General features: G+C 33.4%; 2 protein-coding genes across 2 annotated transcripts in view; one reads left to right on the top strand and one right to left on the bottom strand.

Moving 5' to 3' along the window:
• The first annotated feature begins 255 nt into the window (after positions 1 to 255).
• Positions 256 to 8249, top strand: LOC105321153 (uncharacterized). Its single transcript, XM_034451177.2, has 6 exons — positions 256 to 965; positions 1967 to 1999; positions 4662 to 4994; positions 5897 to 6133; positions 6618 to 6693; positions 7756 to 8249. Exons 1-6 carry the CDS (start codon positions 893 to 895, stop codon positions 8015 to 8017), a joined length of 1014 nt encoding a protein of 337 aa, XP_034307068.2. The 5' UTR covers positions 256 to 892; the 3' UTR covers positions 8018 to 8249.
• LOC105321151 (nucleolar protein 8) overlaps positions 6704 to 12907 on the bottom strand; it is a 42266-nt gene continuing 36062 nt past the window's right edge. The window contains exon 17 of the mRNA XM_034451178.2: positions 6704 to 12833. Coding sequence (XP_034307069.2) covers positions 12762 to 12833 — 72 coding nt within the window. The 3' untranslated portion in view covers positions 6704 to 12761. The remainder of the gene's footprint in view (positions 12834 to 12907) is intronic.

The raw sequence follows: 12907 nt of genomic DNA, 5'->3' as shown, positions 1-12907 counted from the left end.
GCCTGTGTCTTGTAGGTGTCATCGCTTAACTGTGACTATCAAACGTACACAACGACAATATCAGACAAGTTGGTATAAACGTCTGGCATAAAATTCAAGATAATAATACTTTCATTATTGATTTAATGCATAGATTAAAGGAAAGAGTTTTTCATCATAAGAAATCAAATCAAAATATCTTTTCTTAGTGTCTACCTATCGCAATTGCTTTTCGTTTTCCTGTCTGGAAAACGAAAAGCAATTGCGATAGGTAGACACTACGAGAGAGAGAGAGAGAGAGAGAGAGAGAAAGAGAGAGAGAGAGAGAGAGAGAGAGAGAGAGCAATGCACCACGCGGGCGGGAAAATATGACACTGAATTACAACCTTAGTATAAAATGTAATTATATTGTATTTTGTCTTGTTTCTCAGATGTTGAATTTCAACTAAACAACAATTCGAATCTAGGCGACGGATTTTCGAATTTCTCCTATGTAACGTCCATTCCTCATTCACGTATATTCCTGTGTTGCGTTGTTTTTTTACCACTTTAATTTGTCATATCGTTTCATATGAAATAATTATCAACCATACTTAATTACATATAACACAGTTTAGGTCACATTAGTCTCTTTGGAATTCAAGTACAGATAAAAAGCCATTTTGTTTTATGATCTCAACTTTCTAGAATCAATATTTTTGAATCAGATACATAGGCGTTGTCATAGTAACATTTTCTACCTGAACTCAGTTATAAGAGTGATAAAGAAGCACGTCGAATCTGGGGTTGTTGGGTGGTGTTTATTTTCATACGGCCGTATATACCTGCGAAGATCGATAAGATCGACAGAAACAAAGCCACAAAAAGTAAACGTAGACCTACATATACATGTACGGGTGTGTCAAGCTGGCTTATGGATATAATTGTGTCAATGTTGTTAGTTTTGCCAGCCATCTTTATTTTGCTTGGAATAGCTTCATCTGAAGGTTAGTAGCCCATTTTATATTAAACAGCAGAAAAAATTATAATAAATGAATTAATCATTCCCATGATAAAAAGAAAATATTAAGCGAAAGAGATGGCACACAAAAGAAGAATTTTTGACTTGTGGTGACTATTTTGAAAAACCCTACAACATAAATTTGTCAATAGAATTTAAAATTCTTTAAGCAGTCTTTAAGCAATCTTATGTTTGCAACTCTTACAAATGTACCACTGTAAATGCTGAAAAACATTTTCGCTGTCCAGAAAGTTATAACGCTGTTCTAGTAGTGTATGAAATGTTAAACTGTTTCTTTTTCTTTTTGTTTTGGAACGTTTCGGGGGGCCATTAATCCATTTGTAAAACCAACTCTAGTATATTTGCAAAGTTTCAAGAAAATGTACCATCTGGTTCTTTTAAGGGACCATAAAAATCACCCCCAGGTAAATTAACTGTAGGAATATTGAGGAAATTGTCATTTTCCGCACTTCGAGGCAGATTAAAAAACATATTTCAATATCGATTTTTCCCAAATTGTGATATGTGATAAGTAATATCATTTTCCACATAATATGTAAAAATATACTAAATTCTGGTGTCTGGTTTTTAATGGGGGTCATATAATAATATCAAAATGCACCAAATTTTGGGATTCATTGAAAAATAAAAGAAAATTACACAGAGGCTAGCATTTTTCTTTGTGTATTATTTAAAAACTTTTATGTTATTTCTTATAACCTGCTCCTACACAGCTTCATTTGATCATAACGTCGTAAACCCTCACCGACCGAACAACCAACAAATCGTAAAAAAAAAAAATAATTTTGAAACGCATTGTGCCACTGTGTATTTTAAAAAAAACTCTCAAGCTTTTGTTAACTAAACTTTTCTCTTTTAACATATTAAGTTAGAAAATGACATTTTACCCGCAAAATTCGCCTATCATCTTTTGTAAGTTTTTATTGAGTAATTAGTATACACAATGGTATACCTTCTTCTTTTCAGTGATGCCAGCATGTCCCAGAAACGGACTTCCAGGTAAGTATTTGTATGTCATTTTAAGCTTTGTTCATGTAACTAACGTTGGGGTAGAGAAGGAGGTCTTTAATAATTTACCGCCCATTTTCTTTATGTTGATATTGCGGCTTTATGTTTGAAAAAGTGAGGTTTTATATTCTAATATTCCTAAATTTAAAATATATTTCATACAAATTAGATAGTGATACTAGTATGCTCATCAAAAAATAGACTACTCACATTAAATTTTATGAGTTCTTCACCCATTGAGAAAGTTTCACAAACGAGTATAAACTGGTTACAGTAATATTATTTTATAGGTTTATATTTAGATAGAATGTTCTATCGTATCTGGTTTAACCTGAGCGTAGCCTGGTCCCAGTAAGATCATTCTTTCTAGTTTATACTCTACAAAATGTAAGATTAATTAAAAATATCAGAATTTCTTGTTTAGGAAAACATAATAATCAGAAAAATTGTATTACGCAAGTAAACAAAAGTCGTTGACTTATTTAAACGATCAGTAATCTGATGCCAAATCCATTGAGCACGATATTAGAGAAGCAACTGTGTCGACATAAACAATACTTCAATGCATTTACATCTTCATGTTGTGACGAACAGTCACTAAAGTAAAAGTCACTTGATGTAGAGGAACATTAAGTACTTATATCATTAACAGGTTGAAACAAAAAGATAATATTACAAAATATGCATGCAACTATTTTAAAAAATAATTAGTATGGGCCCCCTCCTCGAGTGACGTCAGCACTGGTGGTTCTTTGATCAATGCTTTGAAAATATGCAATCATCACTATTGGAGAATCACACAGTTTTTAGAAAGTTATCGGTAAATGACATTGCATGAGTAGCAGAACAATGTGTATATACAAGTATAAAACGCCCATTCAAAAAGTTATCGGTCTTCGATACAGTAAAGGGAAAGTTAGGTTAATTTAATAAATTCAAACAATCGATATGAGATACTATTTCTATACCCTCTTTCAATCTAAACCAACAATATATACATGTTTTTACATATTTCAGTGTCTTTGTCTGCGATTACACTACGAATCGATTATGTACTACGGGTCTAAAGTCCAATAAATTCATTTGACGTATTGTTGGAGCGCAAGCGGGGTTTGCATACCTAATATTCTAACTTCAATCGTACAACTGTTGAAAATTATATAAATATAAGTAATAAGGAATCATTCTTTGTATATTATGAAGTGATAATGTCGGTAGGGGCGTGATCAAATCTATCATAAAGCTCTTCGGGCTTTATTGGTTTGATCACACCCCGACCAAAATTATCACCTCATAATATACGAAAAATGGTTCCTTACATATAAATCGCCCCTGCTTTACAAGGACTGTGATTTACGCTTCTGTAGTAAAAGGAATATGGTCTACGTATATCATTAATTTACACATCAGAGAGTGACCTGGTGATGTTATGTTTCGCACAAGTTCTCCCTCTGATAATTATTAAATACCAATAATTTAAAAACTGTATAAAGTAAACATGTAAGTGCACGATGTGCTTAGTGGTACATTATTGGTGTATTATATATGTCATAATACTTTCATGTTAAATACTGAAATCTGATTGATCAAGACGCAGTTTATAATCCGTTCTATTACCCTCAGCCAGCGTTAGCAACACACTTGCCAACAAGTAACACTTTACAATTACTGCTGGTTTTTTTTAGGTCAATACGATTATTTCGCTACCCGAGAAGTACAATATTCACTGAGCCGGATGCGAGGTGAATATTGTACTTCGAGGGTAGCTAAATCATCGTATTGATCGAAATATAAACAATAATTATTTTATTAAATTTTTCAGCGGCGAATTGATACAGACACATCAACTGAGTGCTATCAAGCAAAGATTTTAGTTTGATGCCATAACCGAACAAATTGAGAAACGCGATATTTCATTAGACGATTTATTTTCAGTCCAATGTAGAGAAAATCAAATGTTATATTGACCTTCTAAGTCACGTGCAGGTGAACGTTCTGGGGTTTTTTCGAGAGAGTTAGATATGAGCTAATTAGAGAGCTAGAAATTTATCAATTATATATTAAAACGAATCGTTACACGCGCGTAAATTATGCGCGTACGGTTCGCCGTAGAATTCATGTCATATAAGGAATAAGGAATCATTCTTTGAGCATTATGAGGTGATAATTTTGGTCGGGGCGTGATCAAATCCAATAAAGCCCGAAGGGCTTTATGATAGATTTGATTACGCCCCGACCGAAATAATCACCTCATAATATTCAAAGAATGATTCCTTATTACTTATATTTATATAATTTTAGGCCATCGTACGATTAAATATTTAAATATAAATAAGCAAACCCCGCTCGCGCCTCAACTTGGCGTCATTTGTATTATGGGTTATACAGTACAAAATCGATACGTAGTGTTATCACAGGCAAAGACACTGGATAATGTAAATATTTCTATATAAAAGCAGTAAAGTTTTCTTTAAAATAAAGATATTCAGTATGATAAAATAAATAGTGCCTGTTTTGGGCATTGAAATTGATAATGGTTTTCTCGCGGGTGTCAATTTCAATTGCTACCCTCCCAAACAGGCACTATTCATATGTTATGTCGTAAATCTATGTTCAAAAGTTAACCACCATTAAAAGATTGACCATTTTGCAGTTATCAACGCGTGTGAGAGCGGCTCCATTGTGAAGTCGAGTCTATTGATCGATTTCTCCCTGGCCCAACACCCCTCAGTGGTCACATGTCATTGTGAGGTACTCGTTATTCAAGGGAAGCAATTCCACTTCAGTCAAGTTATTGCCCCTGGCTATGTTGGATGTGGCACGGAAATCCACGTTCAAAAGTCTGACAAGCCACATTCCGGGGACATCATCCCGTGCTATGGCGGGACAACGGTTTCCGGGCTGAGGGAGGGAAATACCCTGGGAATTACCGTGATGAAACACAACTCACCATTTGACGTACAGTATTGTTACAGACTGGATATAAGTAAATGCCTATGTTAAAAATCCTCGTTTATATATAAAAGCTGTCAATATAATATCATTTAAAGAAAACGATGATATGATCTCATAATGCTGTTGTAAAATTGTTGTGGTTTTTTTTCAATACGATCGCTTACAATTTACAAAGCCCTTGTTGTTTACGTATATAAAACCACAGTTATCAAAAAATGTAAGTATCTATCCATAGAGCTAATTGATTCAAGGCGAGGGGGGGGGGGGGGGGGTAGGGATGGGAGGTCCTTTTTTATATAAAGCTTGCGAGCTTCACAGGTTTTCATCACATGGCCATTAAAGTTTATTTCCCAGTCACATTAATTGCTATTCAAATTTCGCTATAATTTGAATCATTAATTGCATGTGAAAAGGTAGCTACTTTTTTACCGCCACACAAGTTATATTCAATAGTATATGGTTGGTCAAAAAGTAAGAATACAGTTCCTTTCATGTTTCTGCTTGCTATTTAACAAAAGGAATTTTTGTCACGCAAACCTTATAAATTTATTTGGTATCATGTCATCATACAAATAAATATAATATTGTACAAAGTATGCTTTAATATTAAATGGTTATAACTTCAAAGACACCGTGTTTGAAAGACATGATAAATATGATACCAGGATAACCCATGAGAGCTCGCAATCAGAGGCTTATTTCCAAATGGGATCTTATTAATAATATAATATATGAAACATAACTTTTTTAGTTTTTAAAGCAATACTGAATATATGTTTGCAAAAAAGGCTTTGGCACTGTGTTAATATACGATACATGATATGTTAAATTAATTATTCTATGGTTTGATAGAAATAAAACAGACAACAATTTAGTAAAATCTAAAACATTATAAAATGTAAGGTGCTATTTCTACATAGTCTTTTTTTTCAGCTGGACACCCCCAAGCCGCCATGTCAGTTACTTGTTACGATGAAACAACCGAGACAACGCACACACATCCCTCCACGTCAGAACAAGCAGAAACTACCCCACTCATCACAACAATCTCAACACAAACTGATGACGTCACCACACAGCTTAGAAACTCTTCTCTTGTGGGCGACAAGAACTTACGTTTGGCGCCTTATATAAGCAATGATCGCTGCAGTGAATCCACGTTATTTACGGGTCTGTGCTTAAAATAATTAGCTTTATCACTCTGTTACTGTTCAGCTGTGAAATTCAAGATTCTCTGACGCATCTTTCAGATTTCCCAAGTCCCAAGTTTTTCTTTAATAGAAATTAAGTTTTTACGTACTTATAGTTTTATTTTCAAAAATATTTATACAAGAGGCTTATTGATCGCATAACTCTTTTAAAGTACAATTCTTAAGCGAGTTCTATTACCTGAATTTTTTAAAACAATTTTGAATCATCATTCATCAAGATGCCCGCACCTCTTTTTTATAGATTGCTCCCTATGTGTCCGACACTTGTTCGAAGGTCACAGTTTGAACAGTTAAAAACATGAAACAAATTATATATATATATATATATATATATATATATATATATATATATATATATATATATATATATATATATATATATATATATATATATATATATATATATATATATATATATATATTCTTCCCCAATTCAATTTTAGTAATTGCGCTTTTGCTGGTTCTTCTCACCACCGTTGCCTGTTATGCTGCTATCATCACATTCAAATACTTCACAAGGTTTGTAGACAGGACTAAACTTTGGACAGGGGCGTACAAGACATTATATTTCCCCCACTTTGACCAATAAAGAACAAGTTCAAATGTTAATAAAAATATGTATTGTTGGCATGTATACACTGTTTATAACATAAATTTCACGATGCATCTTAATAGCGTGTTTTCATTCTGTAAAAACAAGAGATTTAGGTTTCCAAATTAAGCAACACGTTTTGTACCTAAATCTTCACCATTTACTGTGCAAAATTTCATTTCTTTGATGTGAATGGGTCTAGACTCCATCCAAAAAGTCCTTTTATTAAAAGGATAAGTTTCAATTCTTGATTATTAATGATTTATTAAAGTGGAGTCTAACCCATTATGGGTCAAAATTCGTGGTTTTCACAAAAACTTCAAAAATTTATTTATAATTGTCGAATTATAAGTTATTCTCTCACATCGACATATGTCAACGTAGCTCAGTGTGATAAGCGGAGGACGCTAGACAGTACCTTTCGGCTGAGAGGGTGTTCGATTCATAGTGGACCTTTCTCTTTAAATTTGTGCTTTTGCCTTCCTTTTAAGTAAAATATTGATTTTCAAAATGTTTTATGCAATAGATCTAGAATAATTTGGAAAACATATAAAACTCTTCAGATAACAACAAAAAGTAAATAATGATCTTGCCCATTCCAAATAACGATTAATAAACAATAGCGCTAGCACATTCAGAGATTGTTTGAGATCACGTTGTAAAGAAAATAAACATAGAAATAAAAATAAGGAAAAAAGTATAAATGTATGTTTGTTAATGCCCAGGGAATGGAGTTCTATAATATACATGTACTGCTGCAAACCTTCAATGTAAGCTTCTTTTATATGAGATTTACACAAGTTGTTACATGTCCTAGGTGTGGGGGACTCGACAGGCATATGCATTGTACGCTCTTCTCCTTTGACATTTTAATCATTACGGTACACCAATGCTTGTTAATTTGCATAAATACTCGTTATTAAATATCAATTTTCATCATATTTCATTGTCACTCATTTTGGACTACACCGATTATTTGGTTTAACTAGACATGACAAATCACAAAAGATGCAACAAAGCAGTGATATCTACGAAGAGATTCCAGCTAGAGCCTATCTGAGCTCACATCCGGTATACGAGAGGGACTTACAGCCACAGCGATGTAGTGGTTGTCAAAATGGCGGTAGAACAACGCAAACTCAGGATCAAGGTCACTGGAATTGGACGTATGATGAGCACAGAGCCCAACCCTCCAAACCAGAAAAACCATTTGACCCTCATATATATGACTATGAAGTGGCCAAATTTTAAAACTGTTACAAAATTGTTTGAAACATTTTTTTATATCCTGTAGTTTAATTAATGTTCGTGGGCATTAATGTTCGTGGATTTGATGAAAAAAATTCTCTGTTTCGAAGATACGCTTATTCACGGACATTTGTAATTTCGTAATATACCGATACGCTCTTCATGGGCAACAATGACCATATGCATTGAAATTGTTTATCGAGGAATGGATCAAATAAAAATGACGTGAATGGTTGGTTTTTGTAATCAATAACAAATCCAAAGTCATAAGATAATTCAGTCTGTTGGTATGAAGTATTTCATTATGACTAGCAATTTGTACAGAAACGTATTGGGACCAACACCTCTTGTGTTTCAACTTATAAACTGTCCTTCTTCTTTATTTTATTGTCCACATATAAAGTATTGTGAACGGTTTGCCTTACGTAAATATAAGTAATAAACAGTAATTTTAAAAAGTTCACCAGGATAAGAACTTGGTTGGTATGTAATCAAATCTACTGAAGATCCCTTTGGGCTCACAGGATTTGATCACGTGACCAACCACGTTCATATCCTGGTGAACTTTGTAACTTGCTTTTTACTTCTTCACAGAACCAGGGAGGGGAAAAGATTACACATATCTCTGTCGGTGGGATGTAAATATCTATAATTGCTCATCAAATCAAGCTGTTTAATTAATATTGACATTTCTTCTGAATTATATTCATTATTATACTGTCGAAATTGTAAAGTTGTTTTGTTTTTTTCAAAGGTCTGCTATATTGTGTGAATTTTAACGCTATACAACCCTGAATGAGGTCGGGCAATGGTCGTTACGTTCAATGTATTCATGAACAGATTGCGTCTTCATTAATCGGACAGGTATAACACGGTCTGTTCTGTTAATTAATGTTAATTAAAAAGGCTTGACATAACGACTTGACACAAGGTTCATGAATACCCGTAACCCATCCAAGTTTGGTCGAGATAGAACTGGTAATAACATGGCAACTGCTACAAAAACTCACCTCCAACAATTTAAACCTATAACTCACATTCAGCATCCAAGACTATAAAATCCCAAGCATCCCTATATACACATAAAGTTACTTGTAGTTTAGATAGGAACTCTGCTTGAACAAGAGGCACATTGGCCACTTCGCTCACACGAGTAATAGCAAACATAAGGCTACTTCAACACAAGATGCAGCTTCATTTTTGAGAAAAATAGACTTTTCTCTTCTCCATTTATTTTCAATTTCATCCTTAGGCCCCATCCTACCTCCGGGAATCGTGACTGGAACAAAGGATGAATGCACTTAACCATGGGTTTGGGGTCTTTTTCGGTCGCGTTTGCTTCGTTTATTTCTTAATCTAATATCATCTTTATTCATTTTATTAAAGAGTCTCGTCAATTTCCAACATCAATTACGATTTAAGACTGTGATACAATAAGCTCATTCTGTGTTTTTCTCCTTACAACTTTGGAAAAAAGAGAGAATTTTCGCTTATCTGCCCTTGGTCGGACATAAGATTTAATATGCATGAGAGGTGGTGCTGACATTATCAGAATGTGGTACTAAAATTAGACTAACATGAATAACATGATGACCCCTGCCTATGAAAACAAATTCGTACTTGGTAACAACATACTTTTATATAACGCAATTACGAAAAGTTGCAGTTTGGATTTTCACCATATCTGCAATTGAAAGAAAGATGTTTGTTTTAAAAGTTTACTTCTCGCAAATATCACACTATCTAAGGATGCCTCCACACAAGTTTCAACTTTTCTGGTTGAATGGTCTCTGAGAATAAATTTTTAAAAAGATTTTTCTACATACTACATGTAGTACATTTCTATGTATAATTCAACCCCCAATAAAAACAAGAGACCCATGGGCCACATCGCTCACCTGGCTCCGATTTCACAAAAAAAACTTAAGTTTTTACCTAAGTTTAAACTCAAATCCTGAGAATATACTCAGCTGAGATTTTTCTCAAATTGCATTTCACAAATCAAACTTAGTCATTTCTCAGCTGAGTTGATTTTTTTACTTAGCTGAGTCAAAAATTTTCATTGTCACAAGTGGCCCCTTATAACTTCTCTTGTTTTTTTTTTATTTATTCTCAATAAAAACAAACGTCTGCTTATGTTTTCAACAGAGGAAAATCGGATTAAAATAACAAGAGTCATACAATGTTAATCAGTCGTGAAATGTACACTTTGTTATGCTAATTATAGATGACATATCTTCATGATCTTATATATTATATAGCAAACAAAAGAACACATTTAATACATAATGGTTACCTTAAAATCAATAGAAAGTAGAATCACTGCACAGTTATTCCATTTAACACAAACAAATGAATTAGTTCCCTTTGTTTACATTTTTGTCAAGGGAGATAACTCCGCCAAAATTACATCTTCGCCAGCCAAGGGTTTTCGGTCCACTTTGCTCCCCATAAACCCTTGGCGGATTTCATTACGAAAACTCGGTGACAAGCTCCGTTTTATGATTGGCTGCAGCTGCGAGTAGCTGATCCAATCGCAGTGCTTGTAAATATAAACTTTAAAAGAAAACACATGTGTGATCTTTGGTAAAACTTTCGGTGCTTTTAACAAGTTGAGGCACAAGTTCTCGAGTACAGTGCCTCCACAACAATGGTCTAACCAGATTGCTTTAAAAACCTATATATTTTACTGGGATTAAATACGTAGTTCTGCAAACTTGTCAAGGCTCGCGTAAATGCATGGGAAGTAAACATGGCGAATGTAGAAGTTGCCTATCCTGTTAGTATATTCGTTCCTGCTTATGGTTATTGCTTTTAAAGGTTCAATGAGCTCTGTTTTATCTTATCTGTTTGGTTCACATTATTCACGACAACGATACCTGGTTTTATGACATAAAAGCTTTCATATAAATCGGCGACTTTTTCACTCCCGGTACAGATCCTTACAAAACACTACGAATAAAACATTCCGTGCTTTCCCATGGTTATAACTTAATTCGTATTTAATAGCATCGTTAATTATGTTCCGATATTCGGTAGTCAACATGTTTTCAAGTTATATTAATGCCGCAGTGTATATAAAACCCGTTGTTTAATTCGATTAAAATGTAAATATGCAAGGGGCGCAACTCAAGTTGCTCACTAGATAGCGCCACCACATCACCGAGTTTTCGTAATGAAATCCGCCAAGGGTTTATGGGGAGCAAAGTGGACCGAAAACCCTTGGCTAGCGAAGATGCCAAAATTACTATTTTTAAATGAAATTTTTTTTTATCAAACCTGGATGAAATATTGCATATACGCTGATCATTGGGTGGAATAGATGGTTTCTGAGAAGATTTTTAAAGATTTTTTTCTATATATTACTATGTAAAAATTCGATTCCCCCCCCCCCCCCCAATTGTGGCCCCATCCTACCCCTGAGGATCAAAATTTAAACAAACTTGAATTTACGCTACCTGAGAATGCTTCCACACAAGTTTCAGATTTTCTGGCCAAATGGTTTTTGAGAAGATTTTTGAAAAATAACAAATATTCAATGATTTTTAATTATCTCCCCTTGAAAGAGTGTGTGACCCTTAATTTTAACAAACTTCAATCCCCTTTACCTAAGGATGCTTTGTGCCAAGTTTGTTTAAAATCGGCCCTGTGGTTCTGGAGAAGAAGTCAAAAATATAAAAGGTTACGGATGCCAAAAAGTGATTAGAAAAGCTCACTTGAGCTTTCAGCTTAATTTTTAGGCCAATTGTTTTTAAGAAGGTTTTCAAAATATTCAAATAATTTTTCTGGAGAAGAAGTCAAAAATGTAAAAAGTTTCCAGACAGACAAACAGTAGACTGATACTGGACAAAAGGTGATCAGCAAGGCTTACTAGAAGATCTAGAGCTTTTAGCTCAAGTAAGCTCAAAACTTGAACAAAACAATGATGACAATAACCCTTTTGTCTTAATAAGCTTAAAAATCTGCTACTTTTTACCTTCTATACAATAACATTCAAGTTGCCTTGATGTGCAATATATATGCCATTAGTATGATTTTAGCTGAAATTGGGAAGTGAAAATTAAAACAGTGTCAAAGCTTCTATAATTTAATAATTCCTGTTCAAGTGAAAAGGGTTTCCATGGTAATTGTTTAAACATTGTGATGGAGTTCTTCATTAGGAAGGAGCCTTATCAGGTTTTCAACTTGTGCAAAAAATTCACTAAAATTTGATATCAGTTTTTCTGTCAACTTATATCTTTATATAAAGTCTTCATAATATGTAAAAATCAGAAATATTTCATAATTAGAAGCATATTAAAAAAATCAAAATATCTTCAAAATTTCAGAAAAAAATTAGAGGAAATGCTGGCTAAGGAATAAAGATTTTAGTTTAAACATTTATTTCAATTTATTAGTATAATCTAAGATATTTTGATGTTTTATCATTTTAATGAAGAATAAAAACTTATATCTTTAACATCTGTCTACTTAACTGCAGATAACTCATTTATTTTTATTCTACTTTAAGTTGAGGAAAAGGGTATTGACTTTGACCTGACCTTGATGCAAAAACAAGATGGTCAAATTTGATTATACTGAAACAATCATTTGTTAATATGGTATGTTTTACTGTGTGAAAATTTTATGAATTTCTCAATATAATAAGTATGTCTGATAACCAGAAGACTCCTTCCTTAGGGAATATGATTTTAACTTTCATATTTTTGTTAATTTCAAAAAATCCTCTTTAAAACTAGAAATTTATTCATTTTCTTCTCTTCCTTTTTTCTTCCATCTTTTTTCTTCTTGACAAACTCTTGTGTTTTGTCCTGTATGCCTATTTTTGAATAAACAGAAATAAAATATCCTGATAATTTTACAACTGGACTATATGAACAGTTCAATGGACAA

The sequence above is a fragment of the Magallana gigas genome, chromosome 4 (genome assembly GCF_963853765.1).
Source record: "Magallana gigas chromosome 4, xbMagGiga1.1, whole genome shotgun sequence".
Lineage (NCBI taxonomy): Eukaryota > Metazoa > Mollusca > Bivalvia > Ostreida > Ostreidae > Magallana > Magallana gigas.
The sequence above is the reverse complement of the archived record's forward strand: the minus strand, read 5'-3'. Positions and strand labels throughout refer to the sequence as shown.